The sequence below is a fragment of the Pezoporus wallicus genome, unplaced genomic scaffold (assembly GCF_028554395.1).
Source record: "Pezoporus wallicus isolate ANWC-B61680 ecotype Strahan unplaced genomic scaffold, APGP_CSIRO_Pwel_v1 contig_12477, whole genome shotgun sequence".
Classification (NCBI taxonomy): Eukaryota; Metazoa; Chordata; class Aves; order Psittaciformes; family Psittacidae; genus Pezoporus; species Pezoporus wallicus.
This window is the reverse complement of record NW_026638222.1, coordinates 18,102-42,595: the sequence shown is the minus strand read 5'-3', so window position 1 is coordinate 42,595 and position 24,494 is coordinate 18,102. Positions and strand designations below refer to the sequence as shown.

At 65.3% G+C, this 24,494-nt stretch overlaps 3 protein-coding genes across 3 annotated transcripts; 2 read left to right on the top strand and 1 right to left on the bottom strand.

Moving 5' to 3' along the window:
• Positions 1-2,983: 2,983 nt before the first annotated feature.
• On the top strand, positions 2,984-9,413 carry NES (nestin). The gene is given in 7 exon segments (XM_057409985.1): positions 2,984-3,036; positions 3,038-3,875; positions 4,477-4,601; positions 4,983-5,056; positions 5,479-7,595; positions 7,659-8,175; positions 8,770-9,413. Coding segments are annotated over 7 exon segments (4,365 nt in total). The 3' UTR covers positions 9,411-9,413.
• A 5,210-nt stretch (positions 9,414-14,623) lies between these two features.
• On the top strand, positions 14,624-17,925 carry LOC130599494 (dnaJ homolog subfamily A member 1-like). Its single transcript, XM_057409984.1, has 6 exons — positions 14,624-14,821; positions 15,517-15,621; positions 15,706-15,933; positions 16,009-16,239; positions 17,469-17,569; positions 17,660-17,925. The coding sequence occupies exons 1-6, from the start codon at positions 14,704-14,706 to the stop codon at positions 17,885-17,887; spliced, it is 1,011 nt and encodes a 336-aa protein (XP_057265967.1). The 5' UTR covers positions 14,624-14,703; the 3' UTR covers positions 17,888-17,925.
• A 2,718-nt stretch (positions 17,926-20,643) lies between these two features.
• Positions 20,644-23,360, bottom strand: CRABP2 (cellular retinoic acid binding protein 2). Its single transcript, XM_057409981.1, has 4 exons — positions 23,277-23,360; positions 21,961-22,139; positions 20,873-20,989; positions 20,644-20,775 (listed from the first exon to the last, which is right to left on the bottom strand). Exons 1-4 carry the CDS (start codon positions 23,344-23,346, stop codon positions 20,725-20,727), a joined length of 417 nt encoding a protein of 138 aa, XP_057265964.1. The 5' UTR covers positions 23,347-23,360; the 3' UTR covers positions 20,644-20,724.
• Between the last annotated feature and the right edge of the window lie 1,134 nt (positions 23,361-24,494).

The window sequence follows — 24,494 nt, the reverse complement described above, 5'->3', positions numbered from 1 at the left end:
CCCCGCCGAGCCCCATCCATGAGCTCACATCCTGCACCCGGTGGTTTTGTGGTGAAAGGCTCCGGGTTGGGAATCGCAGAGCTCAGCAAGGAGCATCCCCATCCTAATTGGGAACAAATGTTCCAGCCTGGATGGGGTTTCTGCTTTCCAGCGCTGTCCTGGGCTCGCACCCAGAGCGGGAGCATCAGGTCATGGAGGGGATCGTGCCTCTCTGCTGCGCTCCCCCCCCCGCATCCTGCATCCAGCTCCGGGGCAGCAGCACAAGAGGGATCTGGAGCTGCTGCAGCGAGGCCAGAGGAGGCCATGGGGATGCTGCGAGGGCTGGAGCTCCAGTGCCTAAGGGGGCTGCAGGAAAGCTGGAGAGGGGCTTGGGACAAGGGCCTGTAGGGACGGGACAAGGGGAATGGCTTTAACCTGCCCAAGGGGAGATGGAGGTGGGATCTTAGGCAGAAGCTCTTCCCTGTGAGGGTGGTGGGACACCGGGATGGGTTGGATGGAGAACGTTTGGATGCCCCATCCCTGGCAGTGTCCAAGGCCGGGTTGGACACAGGGGCTTGGAGCACCCTGCTCCAGTGGAAGGGGTCCCTGCCCATGACAGGGGTTGGAGCTGGAGGAGCTTTAAGGTCCCTTCATCCCAACCCATTCTGTGGTTCGATGATTCCAATCGTGCTGGCTCGGAGGACACCTTCCAGGGCCGTGGCTCTGCCTGTCCCTTCCCAGGGCAGCTCCTGGTCCTTCCTGGCTGGTGGCATTGGTGGGGAAAAGCTCTTGGTACCTCCAGGTCCTGGAAGGGGTAAGGGAAGAGGAAGAAGAGCAAAGTGGCAGCAGAGCACAACCCCTTATTAGACAGCAGAGAATCTCCATCCCTGCCTGCAGCCACTGAGGGTCTCCCAGCCCTTCTCATTGCCCCAGGCCCAGTCCCAGCAGCCAAGGGCATGGGAAGGGGTCCAGTCCCCAGCTGGATCCAGGCTGGAAGAGCCCCAGTGCCCAGATGTGCTTCCTCCTCCTCCTCGTCCTCCTGCTCCATCCCTGCTTGAAGTCACGTAGCAGCTCTGACACGTGCCTTGTACCAAGCTGGCTGGCACCAGGCATCCCAATCCCATGGGATCATGACCCCGAGCATCCCCCAAAGACCTCCCCATCCCATAGGATCCTGACCCTGAGCATCCCCGAGAGACAAAGACATCCCCATCCCATGGGATCTTGACCCCGAGCATCCCCCAGAGACAAAGACATCCCCATCCCATGGGATCCTGACCCCGAGCATCCCCCAGGCCACAGATGTCCTTATTCCAAGTGATTCCCAACGCTGAGCACCCCACAGGAGGAAGGGATACACAGACATCCCCACCCCCGGGTGTCCCCCCAGGCTCCCCCAAGAAGGGAAGTGCTGGGACCCCTCTACATCCCTGGGGATCCCGAGTCCTCCCTTGGGGTGCAGGATCTGGGTTGTCCCTATGGGAGAAGGGATGCAGTGAAGGCAAAGCAAAGGCTTGAGGAGGGAGAGGGGTGTAAGGCCGGCTCCGGAGCAGATGTGCAGCTGGAAAGAAGGGAAAGGAGGAGGATGAAGGCTCAGGCAGAGCTCTGGGGACCGGGAGATGAATGACCCAGCCTCAGCGCTCCCCGTGCTGCTTAATGGCATTTCAATCCTGGCTGCGAGAGGCGAAGCAGAGCCTGGCCAGCGAGCCAGGCAGGAAGTCTGGCCGGAGATGAGTCGGGAAGACGATGCCTTTGGGGACCCCCAAGTCAGAGCATCCCCCCCCCCACCTTAACACTGAAGGGGCAGAACCCGGTCCCTTCCAACAGGGACACGGAGCCCGCAGTGGTGGAAGGAGCCTGGGGACAGCGCTGGGTGGCCTTTGCCACCAGAGGGGACTGTTGCTTGTGTCTGGAGCTCGCCCGGAGCCGCCCCTTGGGACAAGGAGGGAAAGGGCGTTTTCCCTTTCCCTCTGTTCCTAGGGGGGACCGAGGGCGCATCCCATGGGAGAGCGGCGGAGGGACGATCCCAAGGGAGAGCCTCAGGGAAGGGGAGGCCGGGGGGGGGGGGGGGGTAACGCCGGTTGCAAGTTTCTCCCCATCTGACGTTTTCCTGCTTCTTTTGTTCCCGAGTTCCCAGTTCGGAGCCTCCTCCCCTCGCCCCCCGCGTTGGAATCAAATGTGGAGCCGGCTCTTGCCAAGTCCCGGGAGCGGAACCGGCTGCAGTCGCTGCTGGGCTTCCCATGTGGAATGCGAGGAGGCTGCAGCTGGACACAGCTGGATGCAGCACCCCAAGGGGGGCGGGGGTGGCCGGGGTGATGCCCTGTGCGTCCCCCCCCGCTCTGTCCCCCTTGTACCAAAGCGATGTCGCTATGGATGCAGGGCACTGAGCTCGGAACTGGTCACCGAGGGCACCGGTGTTCCCAGCCAGCACCTTCCCGGGAATGTGGGACCATAGACGGGCTCCATTGGGCTCCCTAAGCCCCACGGTTCCGAGCAGCAAGGAAGGGATGTCCTCGTTGACAGCCCACCTTTGGACGTCTCCCATGCTCCATGCCGAGACCCAGAGAGGCCCCTCCAGCCCCACAGCAGCTCCTCCAGCCCCACGGCAGCTCCTCCAGCTCCACAGCAGCCCCTCCAACCCCACAGCAGCCCCTCCAGCCCCACAGCAGCCCCTCCAGCCCCACAGCAGCCCCTCCAACCCCACAGCAGCCCCTCCAGCCCCACAGCAGCCCCTCCAGCCCCACAGCAGAGCACTCAAGCTTTGAGAGGGGGAGATTTCCCCAGCCAATCCATGCCGGGGGGGGATCCAACCCCTTCCACCACCTTCCTAAAGTGCCAAGGAACACCTTGCTCTTCCCCAAGGCTGGAGCATCACATCTGGCTCACAGCTGGGGGGGGCTCAAGCGGCTGGAGCCCGTGCGAGCTGGAGCCAGGCAGGAGCGGAAGGGTTAAACCTGGCGGCTCGCCCGGGCCGCGGGGGCCTCCCACTTGCCCAGCGTGCAGTATGAATAGCTGCGCTCCCCTCTGCTCCAGGCACTCTTCCCTCCCTGCCCTCCCCTGTTCCAGAGCATCCCCCGGCAGCGATGCTGAGCACGGCGAGCTTGAGCGGGCCGAGAGCCCTGGGCGAGGAATCGCTGCAGATGTGGGAGCTCAACAAGCGGCTGGAAGCTTACCTGGCCCGGGTCAAGGTGCTGGAGGAGGAGAACGAGGCGCTGAGAGCCGAGATCCAGAGCGCCAGGAGCGGCCCGGCCGGGGACCAGCGGCGGGGCAAGTACGAGGAGGAGCTGCGGGCGCTGCGGGACGCGCTGCGGGACGCCTACAGCGGGAAGTGCGCGGCGGAGCTGGCCCGGGACAGCCTCTACGAGGAGGTGCAGCAGGTGAGGAGTAGGTGCCAGAAGGAGCAGGCGGCTCGGGAAGCGGCCAAGCAGCAGCTCTCGGTGAGCAGGAAGGAGCTGGAGGAGGAGAGGAGGGCGCAGATCTGGCTCAAGGAGAGCGCCGTGCGGCTGCAGAAGGAGGTGGAAGCTCTGCTGGAGGTGCACGAGGAGGAGAAAGCGGGGCTGGAGCAGGACCTCGCCGGCTTCTCGCAGAGCCTGGAGAGCTTCCGCTGCGCGCCCGTGGCTTTCCAGCCCCTGGAGGTGGAGGATTACTCCAAGAGGCTCTCGGAGATCTGGAAAGGGGCGGTGGAGACCTACAAGACGGAGGTGTCGCAGCTGGAGGGTTCCCTGTGCCAGGCCAAGGAGAGCCTCTGGAAGGCTGTGGAGGAGAACCAGCAGAGCCAGCTCCAGCTCCAGCGCCTGGAGAAGGACCTGGCCGGGCTCAAAGCGCGGAAGGAGATGCTGGAGGAGTCCTTGTCCCGGCAGTGGCAGGAGCAGCGCGGGGAGGCAGAGAAGTTCCAGGTGGGTGAAGGAGCAGAGCAGCTCCGGGGCATCCCTGTCCCCACCACAGCGAGGACCAGCGGGGCAGCACCCGGACACAGGCTCCGTTCCCATCCACCTGCCTGGAGCTGCTGCTCCGCATCCCAGAGGAGCACCCGGTGCTGGGTGCAGGCAGCGGAGGGGGGGGGGGGGGGGGGGCATGGGCAGGGTAAACTCCGACCGACTTTGCTGCAGCTGCAGCCCAACAGCTGCAAAAGTCATTCAGCAGAGGGGGAATGGGGCTGGAATGCCGGGATAGCGCCCGGGGAAGGCGCCCTCTTTGTTCCAGGTCCAGGGATCAGACACGGGCACCACAGAGAAGCCAAAGACTCTTCTTTCCCACGCTGGCATCCCGCAGTCCTGAATCCCGCGGCATTCCCTCCCTCGCAGCCCCCTCCCCATCACTCTGTGCCATCCTTCCTCTCCTCGCCCCCTCTCCCCATCCCCAGCCCCCCTCAAACCAAGCGCCCAGGACCCCTTTTCCCTATGGAACGGAGGGCGGGTGGAAGCAGGAGCCCCCCGCATGGCCCCGTGTCCGGCAGGGCTGGGACAGGGCTGAGGTGTCCCTGTTGCCATCCCGCAGCTGGCGCTGGAGGCCCTGGAGCAGGAGAAGCAGAGGCTGCGGGTGCAGATCGCCCAGGTCCTGGAGGACAGGCAGCAGCTCATGCACCTCAAGATGTCCCTGAGCCTGGAAGTGGCGACCTACAGGTGAGGTCCCGGCGGGGATGCGGATGGGGACCACGGCGGGCACGCACGGAAGATGCTTTGGGGGGGTCCTGCAAAGGGGGTGTCCCTCTTCCAGCCCTTCCAGATGGCCACAGACAAAGGCGGCTGCCGGCGATGGGGGGGCACAATTAGCATGAGAATAGGGGCTGTCCCCAGCGCCGGCCCCGGCAGAGCATGATGTCACCGGAGCGGACACTAATCCTGGGAACAGGGGGATGGGGCGGGAGACGGGAGCAAGGGGGGGGGGGGGAATAGAGCAGCAGAACCCCCGCAGCCCTCCCGTGCCTCAGTTTCCCTGCGAGGTGCAGCTCCCACCCTGCAGCACCCAGCATGGGGCACCCACAGCGCTTCCTCTCCCTGCAGGACGCTGCTGGAAGCAGAGAGCACCCGCTTGCAAATGCCAGCGGCGGAATACCGGCTGGCCAACGGCTTGAGAGGTAAGGGACATCCCCGGCTCCATCCCGGCTCCATCCCGGCTCCATCCCCAGCTCCATCCCTGGCACCATCCCGGCTCCATCCCCAGCTCCATCCCTGGCACCAGGATGGGGGATTTTGGGATGAGGCTCGATATAGACACAACTTTCCTGGCTGGTTGCTCAGCTCTGATAGGAAGGTGTGAACAGCATCCAGAGAGCTCCTGGCATGATAAGAGTTTATCATCCCTGTGGGATGCCAAGCCGCTCCCCCCGCAGGAGCACCGGCATCCGCAGCACTCCAGGCAGGAATTTCCCACTTCCCATCAAGGAGCTGTTTAAAAATAGGCGCAGGGGCAGCGAGAGGTGATGGGGGGGGGGTGGGATGGAGGCGATGGAGGAGCCCCACAAGCGGCTCCTCACCCTCTGCCCCTCGCTCTTTGCAGATCTCAAGCTGGAGGGGAGCAGCAGCACGAAGCTGGGCCCCGAGGCCAGGAGGACGCTGCCCTGGGAGCACCGAGCCAGCCCCTTGCCCCTCACCAGGGCAGAGGGGAGGGGGCAGCCAGGGAAAGGCCCAGGTGATGCTCTGAGCCCCCAGACCCCAAGCGTGGGTACCAGAGAGTTGCAGCGCATCAATGCTGCCCATGGCCCAGCCCCACGGGATGCTCCCAGCTTCCCTGCAGCAAGCCCCACACAGCCCATCCAGCTCCCCCCAGAGCCCCCCAGCCCCATGCTGGGGAGCCCAGGGGAGGGTCCTGCCTGGCCGGGGGGAGATGGGGATGAGAGGAGCCAAGGGAAGGAGCATCCCGCACCCGAAGCCATGGAGAAGCCCCGCAGCCTGCGGTACCCGGCCCAGCTGGTCAGCGAGGCGCTGGAGGATGCGCTCAAGGAGATGAAGGATGATGCTCAAGCCAAAGAAGAGCCCATGCTCAGCGCTGCCTGGGCCCTCCGGGGTGCCCCCAGCCCCATTCCCCACACAGAGGCTGTGGCAGAGGGAGGAGAAGGGCAAGACCCCGCCGAGGGTGATGAGGATGGTGAAGCCCCTGAAGCAGAGGAGAAGGTTGAGGAGTTGATGGTCCAGGGGCTGGGTGCGGAGAGCAGCGCCCATTGGGACGGAGCCACGTCCCCTCCTCGTGGCTTTGCTGCTTCCCTAAGTGCCACTGCGAGCCGGGAAGAGATGGGAGAGTGGGAAGAGGAGATTCCCCCTGTGCTGAGCCCAAGGGAACCAGAAGTGGTGGCCCAGGAAGAGGACGTGAGCAGCCCTGGCCAGACAGGGCCCAGCTGGGAAGAGCCAGAGCAAGGGGAGAAGGAGGTGGAGGGCTCAAGCATGGAGGCTTCGCACCCGGAGGAAGAGGAGGAGGAGGGAGCATCCCACGTACCCTGCGGGGAGCACAGTGACTTCCAGGGTGAGGGGATGGATGAGCACCAAGAGGAGTCCCCACCAAGGGAAGCTGCAGCTGCTGGTGCTGCCCTCGGAGGAAGCCACCCGGGCCTGGATGAGGACGTTATGGATGGAGAGCAGGATGATCCTGAGCACCGGGAGCCTGCGTGCGAGGCAGGGCAGGAAAGGGGGCAGGAGGCGTGCCCAGAGCAGGAGCCCTGGAGCATCCATGGGGCCAGCCCTGCAGAGGAGGCTCCGTCGGGGACTGAGGAAGATGCGGTGGAAGGGGAGGGCTCAGGCAGGGCTGAAGGTGAGGGAGAGGAGGGGGAGGCCGTCGGGGGGCTGCTGGGGGCAGGACCCGGAGCCCTGGGCCAGGAGAGCAGAGCCCAGGAGGAGCCGCAGGGAAAGGACTTCATGGAAGGGGAGCGGGAGCCGGAGCAGGGAGAGGAGCCCTGGGGCCAAAAGCCCCCTGCAGAGCACTGGGAGGAGGCAGCGGAGGACACGGAGGGGGCTCTGGGGACAGAGGAGAGCCCAGCGAGCACAGGAGGGCTGGAAGGGGAGGACAGAGCTGGGGCATGGCCGGAGGGAGCCCAAGCAGAGGGGGCTGAAGGGGCTGAGCCGGCCCCGGAGCTGGCGAGGGATGAGCGGGACGGCTCCATGGGGCAGGCGGTCCCCACCGGTCCCCTTGGGCGAGGGGACAGCCCGGAGCTGGCCGAGGCCCTGGAGGAGCCATGGGAAGGGCGGGATGAGGATGCTGATGATGAGGATGCTGATGATGAGGATGCTGATGATGAGGATGCTGATGATGCTCCCGGCTCCAGCCCTGCGGAGCTTCAGCAGGCACCAGGCATGGAGAGGGATGGGGCGTTGGAGGAGGAGGATGGGCCATTGGAGGAGGAGGAGGAGGATGAGGATGGGGGCTCGGGGGAGCTGCAGGAGGCAGCAGGGCCAGGCGGGACGCTGGAGCTGGAGGACACGCTGCCCGACAGTACCCCCCTGCACCTCTATGGAGGGGAGGTGCTGGATGCGGCCCCATCCAGCCAAACCCCTCCGGGGGCTGAGGACACCTTGGAGGCAGCATCTGAAGGAGCTCCAGAGGATGAAGGGTGGCTGGAAGGGAGGGACAAGCCCCCAGCATCCAGCATGGCCCAGAGCCGTGAGGAGGAGGCAGGCACAGAGGGTGCTGAGGAGGAGGCAGGCGCAGAGGGTGCTGAGGAGGAGGAAGGTGCAGAGGGTGCTGAGGAGGAGGAAGGCGCAGAGGGTGCTGAGGAGGAGGAAGGTTACTTCATGGTCTCTGCTCCCAGCCAAGAGGTTTCCAGCTCGGAGGAAGCCGAGGACTTTGAAGAGATCAAAGCTGAAGCAAGCGAAGGCAGCAGAGATGATGGGGGAGCTCCTGGAGGAGCATCCCCAGCACCAGGGGACCAAGGGCACTTTGAGGCAGCAGCTGGAGCAGATGCAGCCGTGAGGATGCCCACAGAGATGCTGAAGGAGGAGGCTGAGGGGGGTTCCTCGGAGCCGGAGGAAGGCCCCGTTGTGCCCGGGGCCATGGAGCCGGTGGCAGGAGGCACTGAGGAACCAGCCCAAGCTGCTGAACCAGACGAGGAGCTCGATGGAGCGGTGGAGCCGGACGGTGCCGGAACACCCCGACGCTGCAGCCTGGGGCTGGAGGAGGAGCCCATGGCCGAGCCCATCCCTCCGGCAGCGCTCCAGCCCCAGGAGGTGCCGGTTCCTCTGCCCCACCAAGCACAGCAGCACCCATCAGGTGAGCAGCACCCATCAGGTGAGCAGCACCCATCAGGTGAGCAGCATCCAACAGAAGAGGAGCATCCATCAGATGAACAGAATCCATCAGATGAGCAGCATCCATCAGTTGAAGACCATCCATCAGATGAGGAGCACCCATCAGTTGAGCAGCATCCATCAGTTGAAGACCATCCATCAGATGAGGAGCACCCATCAGATGAGCAGCATCCATCAGTTGAAGACCATCCATCAGATGAGGAGCACCCATCAGTTGAGGACCATCCACCAGAAGAGGAGCACCCATCAGATGAGCAGCATCCATCAGCTGAAGACCATCCATCAGATGAGGAGCACCCATCAGTTGAGGACCATCCACCAGAAGAGGAGCACCCATCAGTTGAGGAGCACCCATCAGTTGAGGAGCACCCATCAGTTGAGGAGCACCCATCAGATGAGGACCATACACCAGAAGAGCAGCACCCATCAGCTGAGGAGCACCCATCAGCTGAGGAGCACCCATCAGCTGAGGAGCACCCATCAGCTGAGGAGCATCCATCAGATGAGGACCATCCACCAGAAGGCGAGCACCCATCAGATGAGCAGCACCCATCAGATGAGGAGCACCCATCACCTGAGGAGAACCCATCCATGGAGCAGGAAGCAGGGGACGGTGACAGCCCTCTCCCAGCTGAGGACAAGGAGCCCCCCGAGGCTGAGCCACCTCATGCCGGCCCAATGCCGGAGCAGGAGGGCTCCCCAGAGATGCTTGAAGAGCACCCGGATGCCGTGGAGGTGCCGCTGGGCATCCCGGAGGCCCGGGATCTCCTGGAGCTCGTGGAGCAAGCCTTGGAGTTCAACCAGGAGCTGGTGATGGGCGCGAGGGCGGCCGCGGGCAGGGAGCAGGGGCCCGGCGGCACCGAGGATGCCGGAGAAGATTCCTCCCCGACCTCCTCGAGCGCGGAGGAGCCCACGGTGCAGGAGGCGCCGGCGGAGGCGGCTCCGGTGCGCGCTGAGAACGGGCTGCACCGCGCCGCCAGCCTGGAGGACCTGGCTGAGTTCAGTGAGGAGGTGCCCAACGGCATCGCCGGCGCCGCTCCGGCGTTCCCTATGGAGAGCACAGAGCCCACCGCGGCCGGGCCGGGGACCGGAGATGCCGCCGGCACCAAGGCAGCCGATGCCACCGCCTGCGGCAAACACGGCAACACCGTCCCCATCCGAGCCGAGCAGGAGCCCTGCTCCATGGGGGATGAGTGATGGGGACCCCTCCGGTCCCCCCCCACCCTCTCATAACCCTGCACCCTCCCTTGCCACCCCCCACCTAAGGCTCCTCCATCCCCTCATGGTCTTTAACACCTTTGTGTGGGTTTTTGTGTCCCCTCTCCATGAAGAGCCACCAAGGCCATGGGTCGCATGCAGGGACCCGGCCCCATCTCGGCCCCCTCCGGGGGTTTGGTTGTGGCTGTATTTAATTGAACCCCATCTTTTCCCCCTCCCGTCTCCACCCTGCGGGGTGCAGCACCCAAGGGTGGCACCGCGGGGTCCCCGCTCCCCACATGGGGTGCCCCACGCCGGGTGCATTCGCTGCCGTGATGTTAAGTTAATAAAGCCTCAGCCTCCAGCTCCTCTCCTCATTCCAGCCCCAGGGAAGCCTCCACCACGGGTCGGGAACGGGGGCCGCAGGAGGTTGCTCCCCAGTGTCCCCATTGTGCGTCTCCAGGGTGATGGTGATGGTCCCCATCCCCAGGCTCTTGTGACCCCCATCCATGGGTTGATGCTGTCCCATCCCCAGGGCGATGCTCCTGCATCCCTGCTGTGACCCTGGCTCGATGTTCCCTCATCCCCGGGGTGATGCTCCCCATTCCAGGGCAATGAAGCCCCCACCGGGTGATCACAGATCCATGGGATCAGCCAGGGAAAGACCTCTGCCTGGGCGGGAGCGGGACGGGATTCCAGCCCACCCCATCCCAGCGCCAGCGCCTCCAGCCATGAGCCAGCAAACCCAGCCGCTATTCCCGCCTGGATCAGGCAGAATGCCCTTGGGACCGGGACCCCAGAGCACCACACTGGGGCCCCCATCACCCCGATGGGACCCTGATGCATCTGTGCCCCTTTTCCCAAAGGATGCTGAGCCTCAGGATGGGGCTGAGCAGCGCCCGGGGCGGGGGGGGGGGGGTTCAATGCCCTTTGTGTGAGCAGGCGTGGGGACGGCGCTGCATGAATCAGCCTCTGGGCACAGAATGGGCTCCTTTATCCTGGGCAAAGGGCTGAGTCACCCTGGGCAAGGGGACAAGACCGGCAGCACCCACTGGTGCTGATGGGCGCGCTCAGCATCGCCCCTCGGGTGCCCGCCTGCCTGGCCCCATGGCTCACCCACGCTCCGGATGCAGCCCGTGCCAGCACCGGGATGCTGGGAGCCGGGGAGCGATAAGGACCCACCATGGCTCTGCCTTTCCTCATGGGAAGCCCCCGGCCCCCCCCAAGCCCGAGGGTGATGGTTTCCTTTTAAGGTGAAACTCCAGCAGATCCAAGCACCGGGATGAAATCAAACACAAGCTCTGGGATGAGCTGGAGCAGGCGCCGAGGCCGGGATCAGCCTGGGCAGCATCAGCCCAATGGCAGCTCCGGTTCCCCCCCCCTTCCCCAGTGTCACCCCTAAAGCTGCCCGGTGATGGCAGCGGATGGATGCATGGATGCATGAGGAGATTCCCAAGGCTGGGAAGGAGGGGGGGGGACACATTCCTAATGAAATGAATCCACATTCCAGCCGGTGCTGACAAAGCGACGAGGGGGCACAGATGGTGGAGGGGAGGAGGAGGAGGAGGAGGAGGATGGGATGAGGCTGCCCAGGGCTATGGGGCACCCGGCGGGGCGGGTTCGCAGACCCCAGTGTCCCAAATGTGTCCTCAGTGGGACAAAGCGGGTCCCAAACTGGTCCAAGTGTGCCCTGATGGGATCAAGCATGGCCATGATGGGACCAAGCATGTCCCAGTGATGAGCGTGGCCATGATGGGACCAAGCACGTCCCTGATGGAACCAGGTGCCCCCTGATGGGACCGAGCATCTCCATAGCGTGTTCCAAGCGTGCTCCCAACAGGACCAAGTGTGTCCCGATGGGACCAAACGTGTGCCAATGGGACACAGGGCACCTGCATCCCTCCCATGTCCTGTCCCCCCCCCACTGCAGACCAGGAGCCACCAAACCACAGCAGGCACAGGGCTATGGGGGGAGTGCAGCCATGGTGGGGGGGGGGCTGTGGGGCTGCTGCTTTAAGACCCCCCCCTCCCCACCCCATCGCGGCCCCCCGCAGCCGGGAGGGGCTTGTTTGGCGAGAGTGGGATTTGAATGGAGCCACCACAAAACCTCCCTATGGGGTGAGGGCTTGGGGGGGGGGGGGTTGGGATGACCTCAGCGATGACTTCATCCCGCTCCCGGCTCCCAAAAACTCCTGGGAACCTTATAAGGAAAGGACTAAAAATACAGCGCCGGGGCCGGGGCAGCCCCCTCCCCACAGCGAGCCCCTTGGGGGGTGGGGGGCGAGCAGGAGCCGCGCTGGGGCCACCAAGGGGTCTCTATGGGCTGTCCCCTGTGGTGGCCCCCCCCGGGTCCCCAGCCCCACTGCAGCGCAAGGATGTGGGGGTCCCATCCCCATTCCCATCCCTTCCCCCCCCGCTCGCCCTTCACCCGGGTCAGACCCCCCGGAATAGCTCCGGTCTCTATATTAAGCTCTTGGCCCGGTTTTGGGGCTCATTCAGCTGCTGGGGCCTGTCCCCCCCCCCCGGCAGCTGCTGCCAACCCGGGGCAATCGCGGATGCCTGAGGCCGAGCCCCGCGGCTGGATCCCGCCGGGAATGTGCGTCTGGAGCCGTCCGTCAGCGGTGGGGCGGGTGGAGGGGGCCCGGGGGCGATGCTCCCCCATTGTGTCCCATCCCATCCCATCGTGTCCCACCTCATCCCATCACATCCCATTGCATCCCATCGCGTTCCACCTCATCCCACCGCATCCCATCGTGTCTCATTGTGTCCCATCACATCCCACCTCATCCCATTGCATCCCATCGCACCCCATCGCATCCCATCACGTCCCACCTCATCCCACCACATCCCATCGCGTCCCACACCACATCCCACCACATTCCATCGCATCCCACCACATCCCATCGCATCCCACCTCATCCCACCACATCCCATCGCGTCCCACCTCATCCCACCACATCCCACCTCATCCCATCGCATCCCACCACATCCCATCGCATCCCACCTCATCCCACCACATCCCATCGCGTCCCACCTCATCCCACCACATCCCACCACATCTCATCGCATCCCATCGCATCCCATCGCATCCCACCACATCCCATCACATCCCATCATATCCCATTGTATCCCTCCACATCCCACCACATCCCACCACATCCCAACGCATCCCATCCCCATGGCAATGAAACCCCTGGGACCACTCTCCCGTCTCCATGAAGCGATGCCCCCTCCCTGTTTACGCACCCCCAGCACCCATAAACAGGGTGCAGGATGCGGCTCAGCGCGGGATGAGCCACCCGTCATTAAGTGGGGTGGGAATGGGATGGGAAGAGGGATGCAGCGTGGGAAGCAGCTCGGCCGGATCCCAACGCACGCAAGTGCCAGCGCCGTGCCTCAGTTTCCCTTCTCATCCAGCCCCAAAAGGAAAGGGGCTGAGGCAACAACGGGACCCCACGGCACCCACCTATGGGACACCGGGGCGGGGGCAGCAGGGGCAGGAGGTGACTCAGCTCCGGACACGCCGCTGACAAAGCGGCTCCTTTCCTTCCTCCTGGAATTGCCGATGTCCGCATGCAGGTGGCACCGGGACAAACAGGGATGTGCCCCCCCCCCCCCGCCCCCCGGATCCATGGACACGCAGGAAAAACCCCCTCAGATCCCGGCTGGTGCCACGGGGGTTGGGGACGGTGCAGGATGTGGGGACAGGATGTGAGCGGGGCCGGTCCTGAGGCACCCCCGCAGCTGGGGCTGGGTCCGGCTTCAGAAGGGGACGAGGCTCCAGAGCGTCCTGCGCAGTTCGGGGGCCCCATTCCCAGTTCGGGGGCCCCATTCCCAGTTCAGTGCCCCCATTCCCAGTTCGGGGGCCCCATTCCCATTTCAATGTCCCCATTCCCGGTTCAATGTCCCCATTCCCAGTTCAGAATCTCCATTCCCAGTTCAATGTCCCCATTCCCAGCTCGGAGGCCCCATTCCCAGTTCAGAATCTCCATTCCCAGTTCAGAATCTCCATTCCCAGTTCAATGTCCCCATTCCCAGCTCGGAGGCCCCATTCCCAGTTCAGAATCTCCATTCCCAGTTCAATGTCCCCATTCCCAGCTCGGAGGCCCCATTCCCAGTTCAGAATCTCCATTCCCAGTTCAATGTCCCCATTCCCAGTTCAGAATCTCCATTCCCAGTTCAATGTCCCCATTCCCAGTTCGGGGGCCCCATTCTCAGTTCGGGGGCCCCATTCCCAGTTTGCCGACCCCACGCCAGCCCTTGCCCATCCATCAGGGTGGAAGATCTCCAGGAATCCCGACCACATTCCAGCTGCGGGCCGGGGGGGTCCCTGAAACCCCATCGGGGCGACAACTGCCGGGCTTGGGTTTCGGGGTCACCTCCAGGTCCATGGGACCCCTCCTCCTCCTCCATGGACCCCCCAAACCCCTCCCTGCTGCTGCCCCCCCCAAATAGAGGACATGGAGCCCCCCAAAACTCTTCTTGCTGCCCACCCCCGCGCCCTTTGGGGTCGGACGGGCCCCTATCGCGACCGGCCCCTATCGCGACAGGCCCACATCGCGACAGGCCCACATCGCGACCGGCCCCTATCGCGACAGGCCCCCATCGCGACAGGCCCCCATCGCGACAGGCCCCTATCGCGACAGGCCCCTATCGCGACCGGGCGCCTGCGCCTCCCGCACCGCGCACTATGGCGCCCCCTGCGGGTCGTCCGCAGCGCTCGGCATTCGCACTCCCCCCCCACACTTTCCCCCCTTCTCACCCCATTTCTCACCCATCTCACCCCACTTTCCCTCCCATCTGACCCCATTCCTCTCCATCTCACCCCACTTTCTCCCCCATCTCACCCCATTTCCCCCTCATCTCACCCCACTTTCTCCTCATCTCACCCCGTTTCCCCCTCATCTCACCCCGTTTCCCCCTCATCTCACCCCATTTCCCTCCCATCTGACCCCATTTCCCCATCTTGCTCCACTTTGCCCCATCTTACCCAACTTTCCCTCCCATCTCACCTCATTTCCCCCATCTCACCCCACTTTGCCCCATCTTACCCAACTTTCCCTCCCATCTGACCCCATTTCCCCCATCTTGCCCCACTTTCCCTCCCATCTCACCCCATTCCCCCTTCATTTCACCCCATTCCCCCCCATCTCACCCCACTTTCCCCCCTCTGACCCCATTCCCCCCCACCTGACCCCCGTTTCCCCCCCAGTTCAAGCAGATCTCCCAAGCCTACGAGGTGCTCTCGGACACCCACAAACGGGCGCTCTACGACCGCGGCGGGGAGCGCGCCATGAAGGAAGGGGGCTTGGGCAGCCGCGGGGGCAGCGCCGGCTTCGGCTCCCCCATGGACATCTTCGACTTCTTCTTCGGAGGGGGGGTGCGGATGCGTGGCCGGGGCGACAGGAGAGGTACCAGCACCAACGGGACCCCCTTTTGGGGAGGGGGGCAGCAGGAATGGGCTCCTTGGGCTGAGCCCGACGCCTCCCTCCTGAGCCCTTGATGACTTTCTCCCTCTGCCCCCTCTTCAAAGGGCCCTTCCCTGGCTTGGGCCCCGGCTTTCCCCCGCTGGCCCCGGGGCTGGGGCTGACTCAGCCCCGGCGCTGCCCTGGGCTGCTTGGGGCAGGCTCAGGGCGTGCGGAGCCGCTCGGGTGACTCCTGGCGTGCTTTTGGCCTGGGTCACGGCGCGAGGGTGAGGCCGTGGCCATGCCCTGCTTGTGGCACGATTTAATAGCGGGGGCAATTATAGGGAGGCCGTGGATGGGGAGGGTGCTGGGCGGGAGCCCCGCGTCCATCCCGGATCCCTTTGGAGGCGAAGGGATGCAGGGAAGCTCCGTGCCCCACGGAGCATGGGGGATGGAGGGAAGCTCCGTGCCCCACGGACCATGGGGGATGGAGGGAAGCTCTGTGCCCCACGGAGCACGGGGGATGGAGGGAAGCTCCGTGCCCCACGGAGCACGGGGGATGGAGGGAAGCTCCGTGCCCCACGGAGCACGGGGGATGGAGGGAAGCTCCGTGCCCCACGGAGCATGGGGGATGGAGGGAAGCTCCGTGCCCCACGGAGCATGGGGGCTGGCTGGGATGGCTGAGCCCGGTTTCCGCGCAGGGAAGACCGTGGTGCACCAGCTCTCCGTGTCCCTGGAGGACCTCTACAACGGCACCACGAGGAAGCTGTCCTTGCAGAAGAACATCATCTGCAGGAAGTGTGGAGGTGAGCATTAGGGTACCCAGGGCAGTGGGGGGGGGTCCCCAGCACCGCAGCCCCCTCCTCACCCTTCCCCATCCCTCCCCGCAGGCTGTGGGGTGCGGGAGGGCGCCCAGAGGAGGTGCCCCAAGTGCCACGGCTCGGGCATGGAGGTGCGGATCCATCAGCTGGGGCCCAGCATGATCCAGCAGATCCAGACCGTGTGTTCCCAGTGCCAGGGCCAGGGCGAGTGGATCCGGCCTCGGGATTGCTGCCTCGCCTGCAACGGCCGCAAGGTGGTCAGGGAGAAGAAGATCCTCAGCGTCCACCTGGATAAAGGTGGGATGGGGCCATGGGGGGGGACCCTTCCATGGGTTCCACCCCCCCACTGAGCTCCTCTTCCCCGTCCCGCAGGCATGAAGGACGGGCAGAAGATCACGTTCCATGAGGAAGGGGACCAGGTGCCGGGGCTGGAGCCCGGGGACATCATCATTGTCCTGGACCAGAAGGAGCATCCCGTGTTCCGGCGCAGCGGTGACGACCTCATCGTGCGCAGGGAGATCAGCCTGGCCGACGCGCTGTGCGGCTGCCGCCAGGTCATCCGCACCCTGGACAACAGGAGCCTGCTCCTGGCCTCCCAGCCAGGTGGGAACGGGGTCGGGATGCATTGGGACAACCACGGGAGGGAGCTGGGATTGGGACCGGGATGCAGTGGAACAACCCTGGGAGGGAGCTGAGATTGGGATGCATTGGGACACCCCTGGGAGGGAGCTGGGATTGGGACCGGGATGCACTGGGACACTCCTGATGCAGTGGGACACCCTTGTGAGGAGGCTGGGATTGGGAGCGGAATGCATTGGGACACCCCTGTGAGGAGGCTGGGGTTGGGATGCACTGGGACACCCCTGCGAGGAGGCTGGGGCTGGGAACAGGATGCATTGGGACACCCCTGTGAGGGAGCTGGGATTGGGACTGGGATGCACTGGGACACCCCTGTAAGGGAGCTGAGATTGGGACTGGGATGCATTGGGACACCCCTGTAAGGGAGCTGAGATTGGGACCGAGATGCACTGGGACACCCCTGTGAGGAGGCTGGGGTTGGGAACAGGATGCATTGGGACACTCCTGCAAGGGGGCTGTGATTGAGACTGGGATGCAGTGGGACACTCCTGCGAGGAGGCTGGGATTGGGATTGGGATGCACTGGGACCCTCCTGTGAGGAGGCTGAGATTGGGATCAGGATGCACTGGGACACTCTTACAAGGGGGCTGTGATTGAGACTGGGATGCAGTGGGACCCCCCTGTGAGGGAGCTGAGATTGGGATGCACTGGGACACCCCTGCAAGGAGGCTGGGATTGGGATGCACTGGGACACCCATGGAAGAGGGCTGGGTTTGGGACTGGGATGCACTGGGACACCCCTGTGAGGAGGCTGGGATCGGGATCAGGATGCACTGGGACCCCCCTGTGAGGTTGGGATGGGGATCAAGATACACTGAGACACCCCTGTGAAGAGGCTGGGGTTGGGATTGGGATGCACTGGGACACCCCTGGAAGGAAGCTGGGATCAGGATGCACTGGGACCCCCCTGTGAGGCTGGGATGGGGATCAGGATGATCTGGGACACCCCTGTGAGGCTGGGATGGGGATCAGGGTGCACTGGGACCCCCCTGTGAGGTTGGGATTGGGATCAGGATGCACTGGGACCCCCCTGTGAGGTTGGGATTGGGATCAGGATGCACTGGGACCCCCCTGTGAGGTTGGGATTGGGATCAGGATGATCTGGGACCCCCCTGTGAGGCTGGGATGGGGATCAGGGTGCACTGGGACCCCCCTGCGAGGGCGCTGTGGGGTGACCCCCCTCTCCCTCCCAGGGGACGTGATCCGGCCCGGAGACCTCAAGTGCGTCCCCAACGAGGGGATGCCGGTCTACAGGAGCCCCTTCCAGAAGGGGAAGCTCATCCTGCAGTTCCAGGTGAGGCTTCGGGGCCGCCCCACACATCCCTGCACGTTCCCCCCCCCCCTCTCCAGTGCTCATCCCCCCCCTTTCCCATCCCATTCCCAGGTGAAGTTCCCGGATCCCGGCTGGCTCCCCCCCGAGCGCCTGCGCCAGCTCCAGGCCTTCTTCCCACCGCAGGAGGAGGTGATGGCCACGGAGGACACGGAGGAGGTGGAGCTCAGCGATTACCGGGACCAGGGGGGGCCGGGCCGCAGGCCCTTCCCCGGGGACCCCCCCCACGACGAGGACTTCGACGACGGGAGCCGCCAGCACGTCCAGTGCCAGACCTCGTAGCCGGGGCTTGGGGGCGCTATGGGGCAGGGAGGGGGCTCTGGGAGCCGTCACCTTCAGGGATGTACATAGCTCACCATTGGACAGCACTTCACCTCCCTTGCCCCCCGCCCCAAGCCCTTCCTCTATGGGGATGCCCATGGACAAGGTGGGGGGGGGGAGACCCTCACCCCTCTGCCTCAGTTTCCCCATTGATGCTGGCGCAAAACCCCCCCTTGGGGGGGAGGACTTGAACTGCCCCGCTCAGCCCCGCACTGCCCCACAGCGCCGTGGGGCCCGCACAGGGCCTTTGCTTTGCCCGTTTCTGTCCTTGCTGGAGCCTGGGAGCGATGGGGGGGGGGGGGGGGGGGGGTTCGGGTCTCTTTGCACACAAAAAGGGGCTTTTGGGGGGGCCCCGTCCCTTTAATTTATTTTGTAGAGGAATTTTAAGCATTTTTTCTCTGTTGTCGTTGTCGGGGGGGGGTGGGGGGGGGAGGGGGCACACTTTGTACTTGGCATTAAAAGCAAATCCCGACTGGAGCGGCTGCGTGGTGCCGGATCCCTGCGGCTTCCCCATGGATTCCCTGGCCCCGTGGCCGGGGCGTGCCTCAGTTTCCCTGCTGGGGAGCAGCAGGGGCTGGGCTGGGCCCCATAACCTGAGCTGCCCCCATCCTCTCCGCCCCATTGGGACCCCGCTGTGGGGCAGAGGCAGGTATGGGACATACTGGGGGTGAAGTATGGGGGGGGCTGCAGCTGGAGCTTAGGGAAGGGTTTGGCTCCGATGTGGATGGAGGAGGAGAGCGGGAACAATGGTGGCCATTGGCCAGCTTGGGGGGGGGGGTGCCCCACAGCCCTCGGGGTGAACCCACACCCTGGGGGGGGGGGGTGGCAACGTTCCCCCCTCCACGTGTCCCCTCCCAGAGGTGACCGCGCGTTATGGGGCTCGTCCCCCGCGTCCTGGGCTGCCCTGGGGGCACCTGCAGCAATGGGGTCACCCCGCAGCAATGGGGTCACTACCAATGGGTCTGCCCCCCCCCCCCAAGCCAGTCTCTCTGCCCTTTGTCACCGGTGCCCTGTGACACCAGGGGTGCCCCTTCCCAAAGCTGGCTCCTCCTAAGCCCATCACCAGGACCCACATCCCCATGGATCATCCCTACCCCCCCAAACCAGGACCCCCCATTCCAGCCTGGAAAAGGGGGTTGCTCCCCCTAAACCTGCCCAGCAAGTCCTGGGGGCATTCATAGCCCCATCCGTGTCTCCATCACCATCCGTATCCCATCCTCATCCATGTCCCCATCCCCATCCATGTCTCCATCCCCATCCATGTCCCATCCCCACCCATGTCCCCATCCCCGTCCCATCCCCATCCCAGTCCCATCCCCATTCATGTCTCCATCCCCATCCATGTCCCATCCCCATCCCCATCCCCATCCCCATCCCCATCCCCATTGGAGCGCGGCCCCCCCCCCCCCCCGCCGCCTCCTCCCCTTCCCTCCCGGCTCATTCACGGCCCCGGCCCCGCTTTGTCTCGCCCCTGAAAGCCGAGGGGCCCCCTCCCCATCCCGGGGGGCAGCCGGGGCCCCCCGCAGGTCACCGGGGCCGGCCGAGAGGCGCCGGGAGCACCGAAACCACTGAGCGGGGGGGGGGGGGGCGGCATTCCAGAGCATTCCCAAGCACCCCCTTGGCGCTGGGGTCTCCGTGACCCCCCCCCCCTTTCCCAGCTGGAATCCGGCTCCGCTGGGATGGGGGCAGAGCAGGATGGGACCCCCATGGCCCCCCCAATTCCAGCTCTGGGTTCCCCCCCCCCCCCCCGACACGAATCGGAGCCGTCCCTCGGGCCGCCAAGGAGAAAGCGGATATTCCAATGGGGGGGAATATCCATTGTGGAATTGCGGGGGGAGGGGGCTGGGTTTCCATTACCGGGGGGGGCAGGTTTGGTGTTGGATCCAGGTCCATTGACACCCCCCCCCCCCCCCCCCCCCCCCCCCATGGTCCCGGTTGGATGCTGGGAGAGCCGGGACATGGTCCGGGAACGGTGATGCCGAGCGCCCACCTGGAGACACCGGAGCCTTCATCCCCCCCTCCTCCTCCTCCCCAGGGAAGGTGTAATTACAGCCTTCCTGCTGCTGGGGGGAGAGGGGAGCAGGGCCCCCCCCATCGCTGCCCCACGGCTGCCCCACGGCTGCCCCCTTGCTTCCCACGCTGGGATGTGCCAACGCGGCCACTGCCTTTGCCTGGGGGCCCTTGCGCAAGGATCGGGCGTGTGGCAGCAGGAGCAGGACATGGGGACATCGGGACATGGGGATGTTGGGATATGGGGACATCGGGACATGGGGATGTTGGGATATGGGGATATCGGGACACGGGGATATTGGGATATGGGGATATCGGGACACGGGGATATTGGGATATGGGGATATCGGGACATGGGGATATCAGGACATGGGGATATTGGGACATGGGGATATTGGGATATGGGGATATCAGGACATGGGGATGGGGCAAAGGATGTTTATTGGGCAGCAGAGGGAAGGGGCAGGGATGGTCCTGGGGGGTTTGGACCGGGGGGGGGGGGGGGCCTGGCCCTGGTGCTCTGTGACCATGGAGCCACCGCCTGGAGCCACATCAGTGACAATAAATACTTGGGGGGGGGAGGCACAGGGGCTGTGTCCAAATCCAACACATCCAAGTGAACCAAAACTGCCTAAAATCAGCCCAAATCGCCCCCCCCCTCCACCCAGGTGCTTTGGCTGCAGTGAGACAAGGAGGCTTCTGAGGGGCCCCCATGGGAAGATGCACCCCCCGTGGCTATGGGGGTGATGGGGACATGGGGGGGATATGGGGACACTGGTGCGGTGGCATCACTCCCGGACGTAGACCCTGGTGCAGACGACGTCGTCGGCCGTCATGGTCTGCAATGAGGAGCAGGTGATGGATGGGACCCCCCCCGACATACACAGAGAGCCCCAAAGGGAGTTTCCCATCATGCCCCGGGGCAGGGATGCTCACCAGGATGAGCTCCCCGTCGTTGGTCAGCTCCCTGGACCAGCCCGTCCGGGGCCCCTCGCCCCGGAGCAGCCGCTGCTCGCAAACCATTTTGTTCTCACTCGCCCACTTGGCCAAGCTCTGCACAGGGGACAATGTGGGGGGGACACCCCCGAGACACCCCCATAGCACCCCCACACAGGGTGGAACATCCGTCAGTGGGCTGGGAGGTGGGTGGGGAATGGGGATGGGGATGGGGATGTGAATGGGGAATGGGGATGGGGACATGGATGGGACCTGGATGGGGATGGCAACACGGATGGGGATGTGAATGGGGAATGGGGATGGGGATGGGGACACAGATGGAGCCTGGATGGGGACGGGGATGCAAACAGGGATGGGGATGGCAACATGGATGGGGATGTGAATGGGGAATGGGGATGGGGATGGGGACACAGATGGAGCCTGGATGGGGATGGGGACACGGATGGGGATGTGATGGGGAATGGGGATGTGGATGGGGTCACAGATGGGGCCTGGATGGGGACGGGGATGCAAACAGGGATGGGGATGGCGACGTGGATTCGGAATGGGGATGTGGATGGGGTCACAGACGGGGCCTGGATGGGGATGGGGACGCAAACGGGGATGGGGATGGTGACATGGATGGGAATGTGATTGGGGAATGGGGGTGTGGATGAGGACACAAATGGGGCCTGGATGGGGATGGGGACACGGATGGGGATGGGAATGGGGACACAGATGGGGACCCGGATGGGGATGGGGACATGGACGAGGACATTTGCTCCTGCCCCCAACAGTGTCTGGGATACCCACGGAGGGGGGGGCACAGGGAAGGGGGAGGAACCATCCCCCCGGACAAGAGGGAGCGCGGGGCTGCGTGTGCACGAACACGCGTGTGCATGCATGAACAGGGGGGCATTTGCACCAGGGTGCAGGCACGTGTGTGCAGATGCATGTATGTGCCTCCACGTGCAAGGCATGTGCACACATGATGCTAGCCCACCCATGCACGTGTTAGGAGCACGCACACGAGTGCTCCTGCCCCCACACACGTGTGCCATGCGTGTGGACGCGTGTGGGCGCCGCACCTTGCAGGGCCGCCCGTCCACCGTCTGCTCCTCGAACTCCTGCCCGATGCTGAAGCTGATCTCCGTGGTCCGCACCGTGGTCCAGGTCTTGATGTAGAAGCTCTCCCCCTCCTGCCTGATCTCCACCGCGGGCTTGGAGGCCGCCGCCACCGCGATCTTCCTCAGCATCACGTTAACCCCTGCGGGCAATGGGGAGGGGGGAGACGTCCCCAGTGATGGGGGGGTCCTGGGGGGGCCTCAGGGGGACCCCGGCCCCGCAGAGCCGCATCTGGCTCGGCCACATCTGGCTCTCGTTACCTGGCTCCGGATGCGCCCCGGGGAAGGGATGAGGGTGATGGGATGGGGATGGGGGGGGGGTGAAGGGGGTCCCCCGGGCAGGGGTGACGGCGGGGACACGGCCCCCGGTGACCCCGTGGGGGTGCCCCCCCCCCCCCAAAGCGCAGCTGCGGCTTTGTCCGCGCTGCCGCGGGCGCCTCATCCATCACTGCCCGCGCTGGGCCCCGCTCAGCCCCGACGGAGGGGCCCTCGGAGCGGGGCTCCCCCCGCACGGCGATGGGGGGGCAGCGGGATGCGGGTGCTCGGGGCTGGGGGGGGGGGCTCCCCACGGCCGGGACCGTGGGGATGCTGCTGCTGAGCGGGGCGGGGGGGTCTGACCCACACTTGGGGGTCCCCTCCGTGATGCTCAAGGAGAGAAGAAGGCGCCCGAAGGAGCAAAGCCCGTTTATTGCGGGGGGCTGCAGGCAGATGGGGGGGTCCGGAGCTCTGTCGTGTGTCCCCCACTCTCCTCCAGCCGCCTGCACCATGGGGGGCCCCGGAGCCCCCCTCCCCAGGCCCGCGGTGGGGCGGGAGGAGCCGCCGGTCGCAGATCGCTTTCCCTGCTGCGGTTCCCCCCGGTGGGGCTCGGGGGGGGATGAGGAGGAACCGGGGGGGGGGCGGGGGAATGAAACCCAAGAAAGTGATAATTATCCTGAAATATTCGCTCCGGATCCCCTAACCTGGAACAAATCCGGCTCCGGCTCCTGCGGCGGGGGGGGGGGGGGGGGCCCTGCCCACAGCCCCGGGGCCCCCCGCTCTTCCCCCCCCCCCCCCCTCGGCCGTGGGGCCCCCCTCACAGTGTGGGGCAGCGGGGAGCCGACTTAGGATGGGGGCTCCGCACAGAGCGGGGTCCCCTTGGGTGCGATGGTGGGGATACGGAGGTGGGGGGTGCACCCCCCCCGTGCCTCAGTTTCCCCGATGGGCTTTAGGTGGGAACAAGGGGGCCCCCCCCAGCGCTGGAGGGGAGATGTGGGGCAGGACCCCCCGGGGCTCGCACTCACCCAGCGCCTTCAGGAGCTCCTCGAAGTTCTCCGAGCTTTTCATCCTCCAGGTCCCGGAGAAGTTCGGCATCGCGGGGCCAGGGCCGGGGCCGGGGCCGCTCTATGGGGAGGGAGGGGTACAAAGAGAGGGGGGGGGACCGGAACGGGGGCCACCGAGCGCGCACCGACGGCACCAGCGACCCCGCCGCTCTCCGGTCCCGGCGCCGCCCGTTTTATTGCCGGGCAGGTCCCGCCCGCTCCGCCCCCGGCCCCAGCCCCGGCCCCATGGGAGGGGGGCTCCGCGTTCACCTGCGGGGCTCCGCAATGGGAGGGACCCCCCCAAAGTGTCCGAGCCCCCTTAAAGTGACCGTGACCCCCCCAAAGTGTCCGAACCCCCCTTAAAGTGACCGTGACCCCCCCAAAGTGTCCGAACCCCCCTTAAAGTGACCGTGACCCCCCCAAAGTGTCCGAACCCCCCTTAAAGTGACCGTGACCCCCCCAAAGTGTCCGAGCCCCCTTAAAGTGACCGTGACCCCCCCAAGTGTCCGAACCCCCCGTGACCCCCCCAAAGTTAAAGTGACCGTGACCCCCCCAAAGTGTCCGAACCCCCCTTAAAGTGACCGTGACCCCCCCAAAGTGTCCGAACCCCCCTTAAAGTGACCGGAACCCCCCAAGTGCCCGAACCCCCCTTAAAGTGACCAGAACCCCCCCGAGTGTCTGCACCCCCACATTGCCCACATCCCCCCCACCCCGCACCCCTCCGGTCTCAATGCACCCCTCTATAACCTCCATGCACTCCTCAATGCGGGGGGGGCACATGCAGGTGCCTGGCCCATCCGCGATGCGGTCTGGGGGGGTGGGGGGGGGATTTGGGGGTCCCGTGGGGCTGGCACCGGGATCATGGAGTTTGTGGCTCCAAGATGGAAGGAGCCAGATTCCTGCTGCTCTTTCGGGGTGAAGCCGCCCCCTTCCCGGACCCACATTTCACCCCCCCATCCCCCCGAGCCCCCCACATTCCATGGGGTGGCGCCGCTGAGGAGCCGAGTCCTGGCTTGTCGCGAGTCCCTAATCCCCTGAAGAACAGGATTCCCAACAAAGAGCGGACAGATCCCGACCTACAGCGGCTGCTGCAGGGAATGGGGCTGGGAGAGGTGGGGGGCTCGGGGAGGGGGGCAACCCAAGGATGTGAGGGGGGGGGTGCCCCCCCCCGGGCCACGGATCTGGGGGAAAAACAGCTGG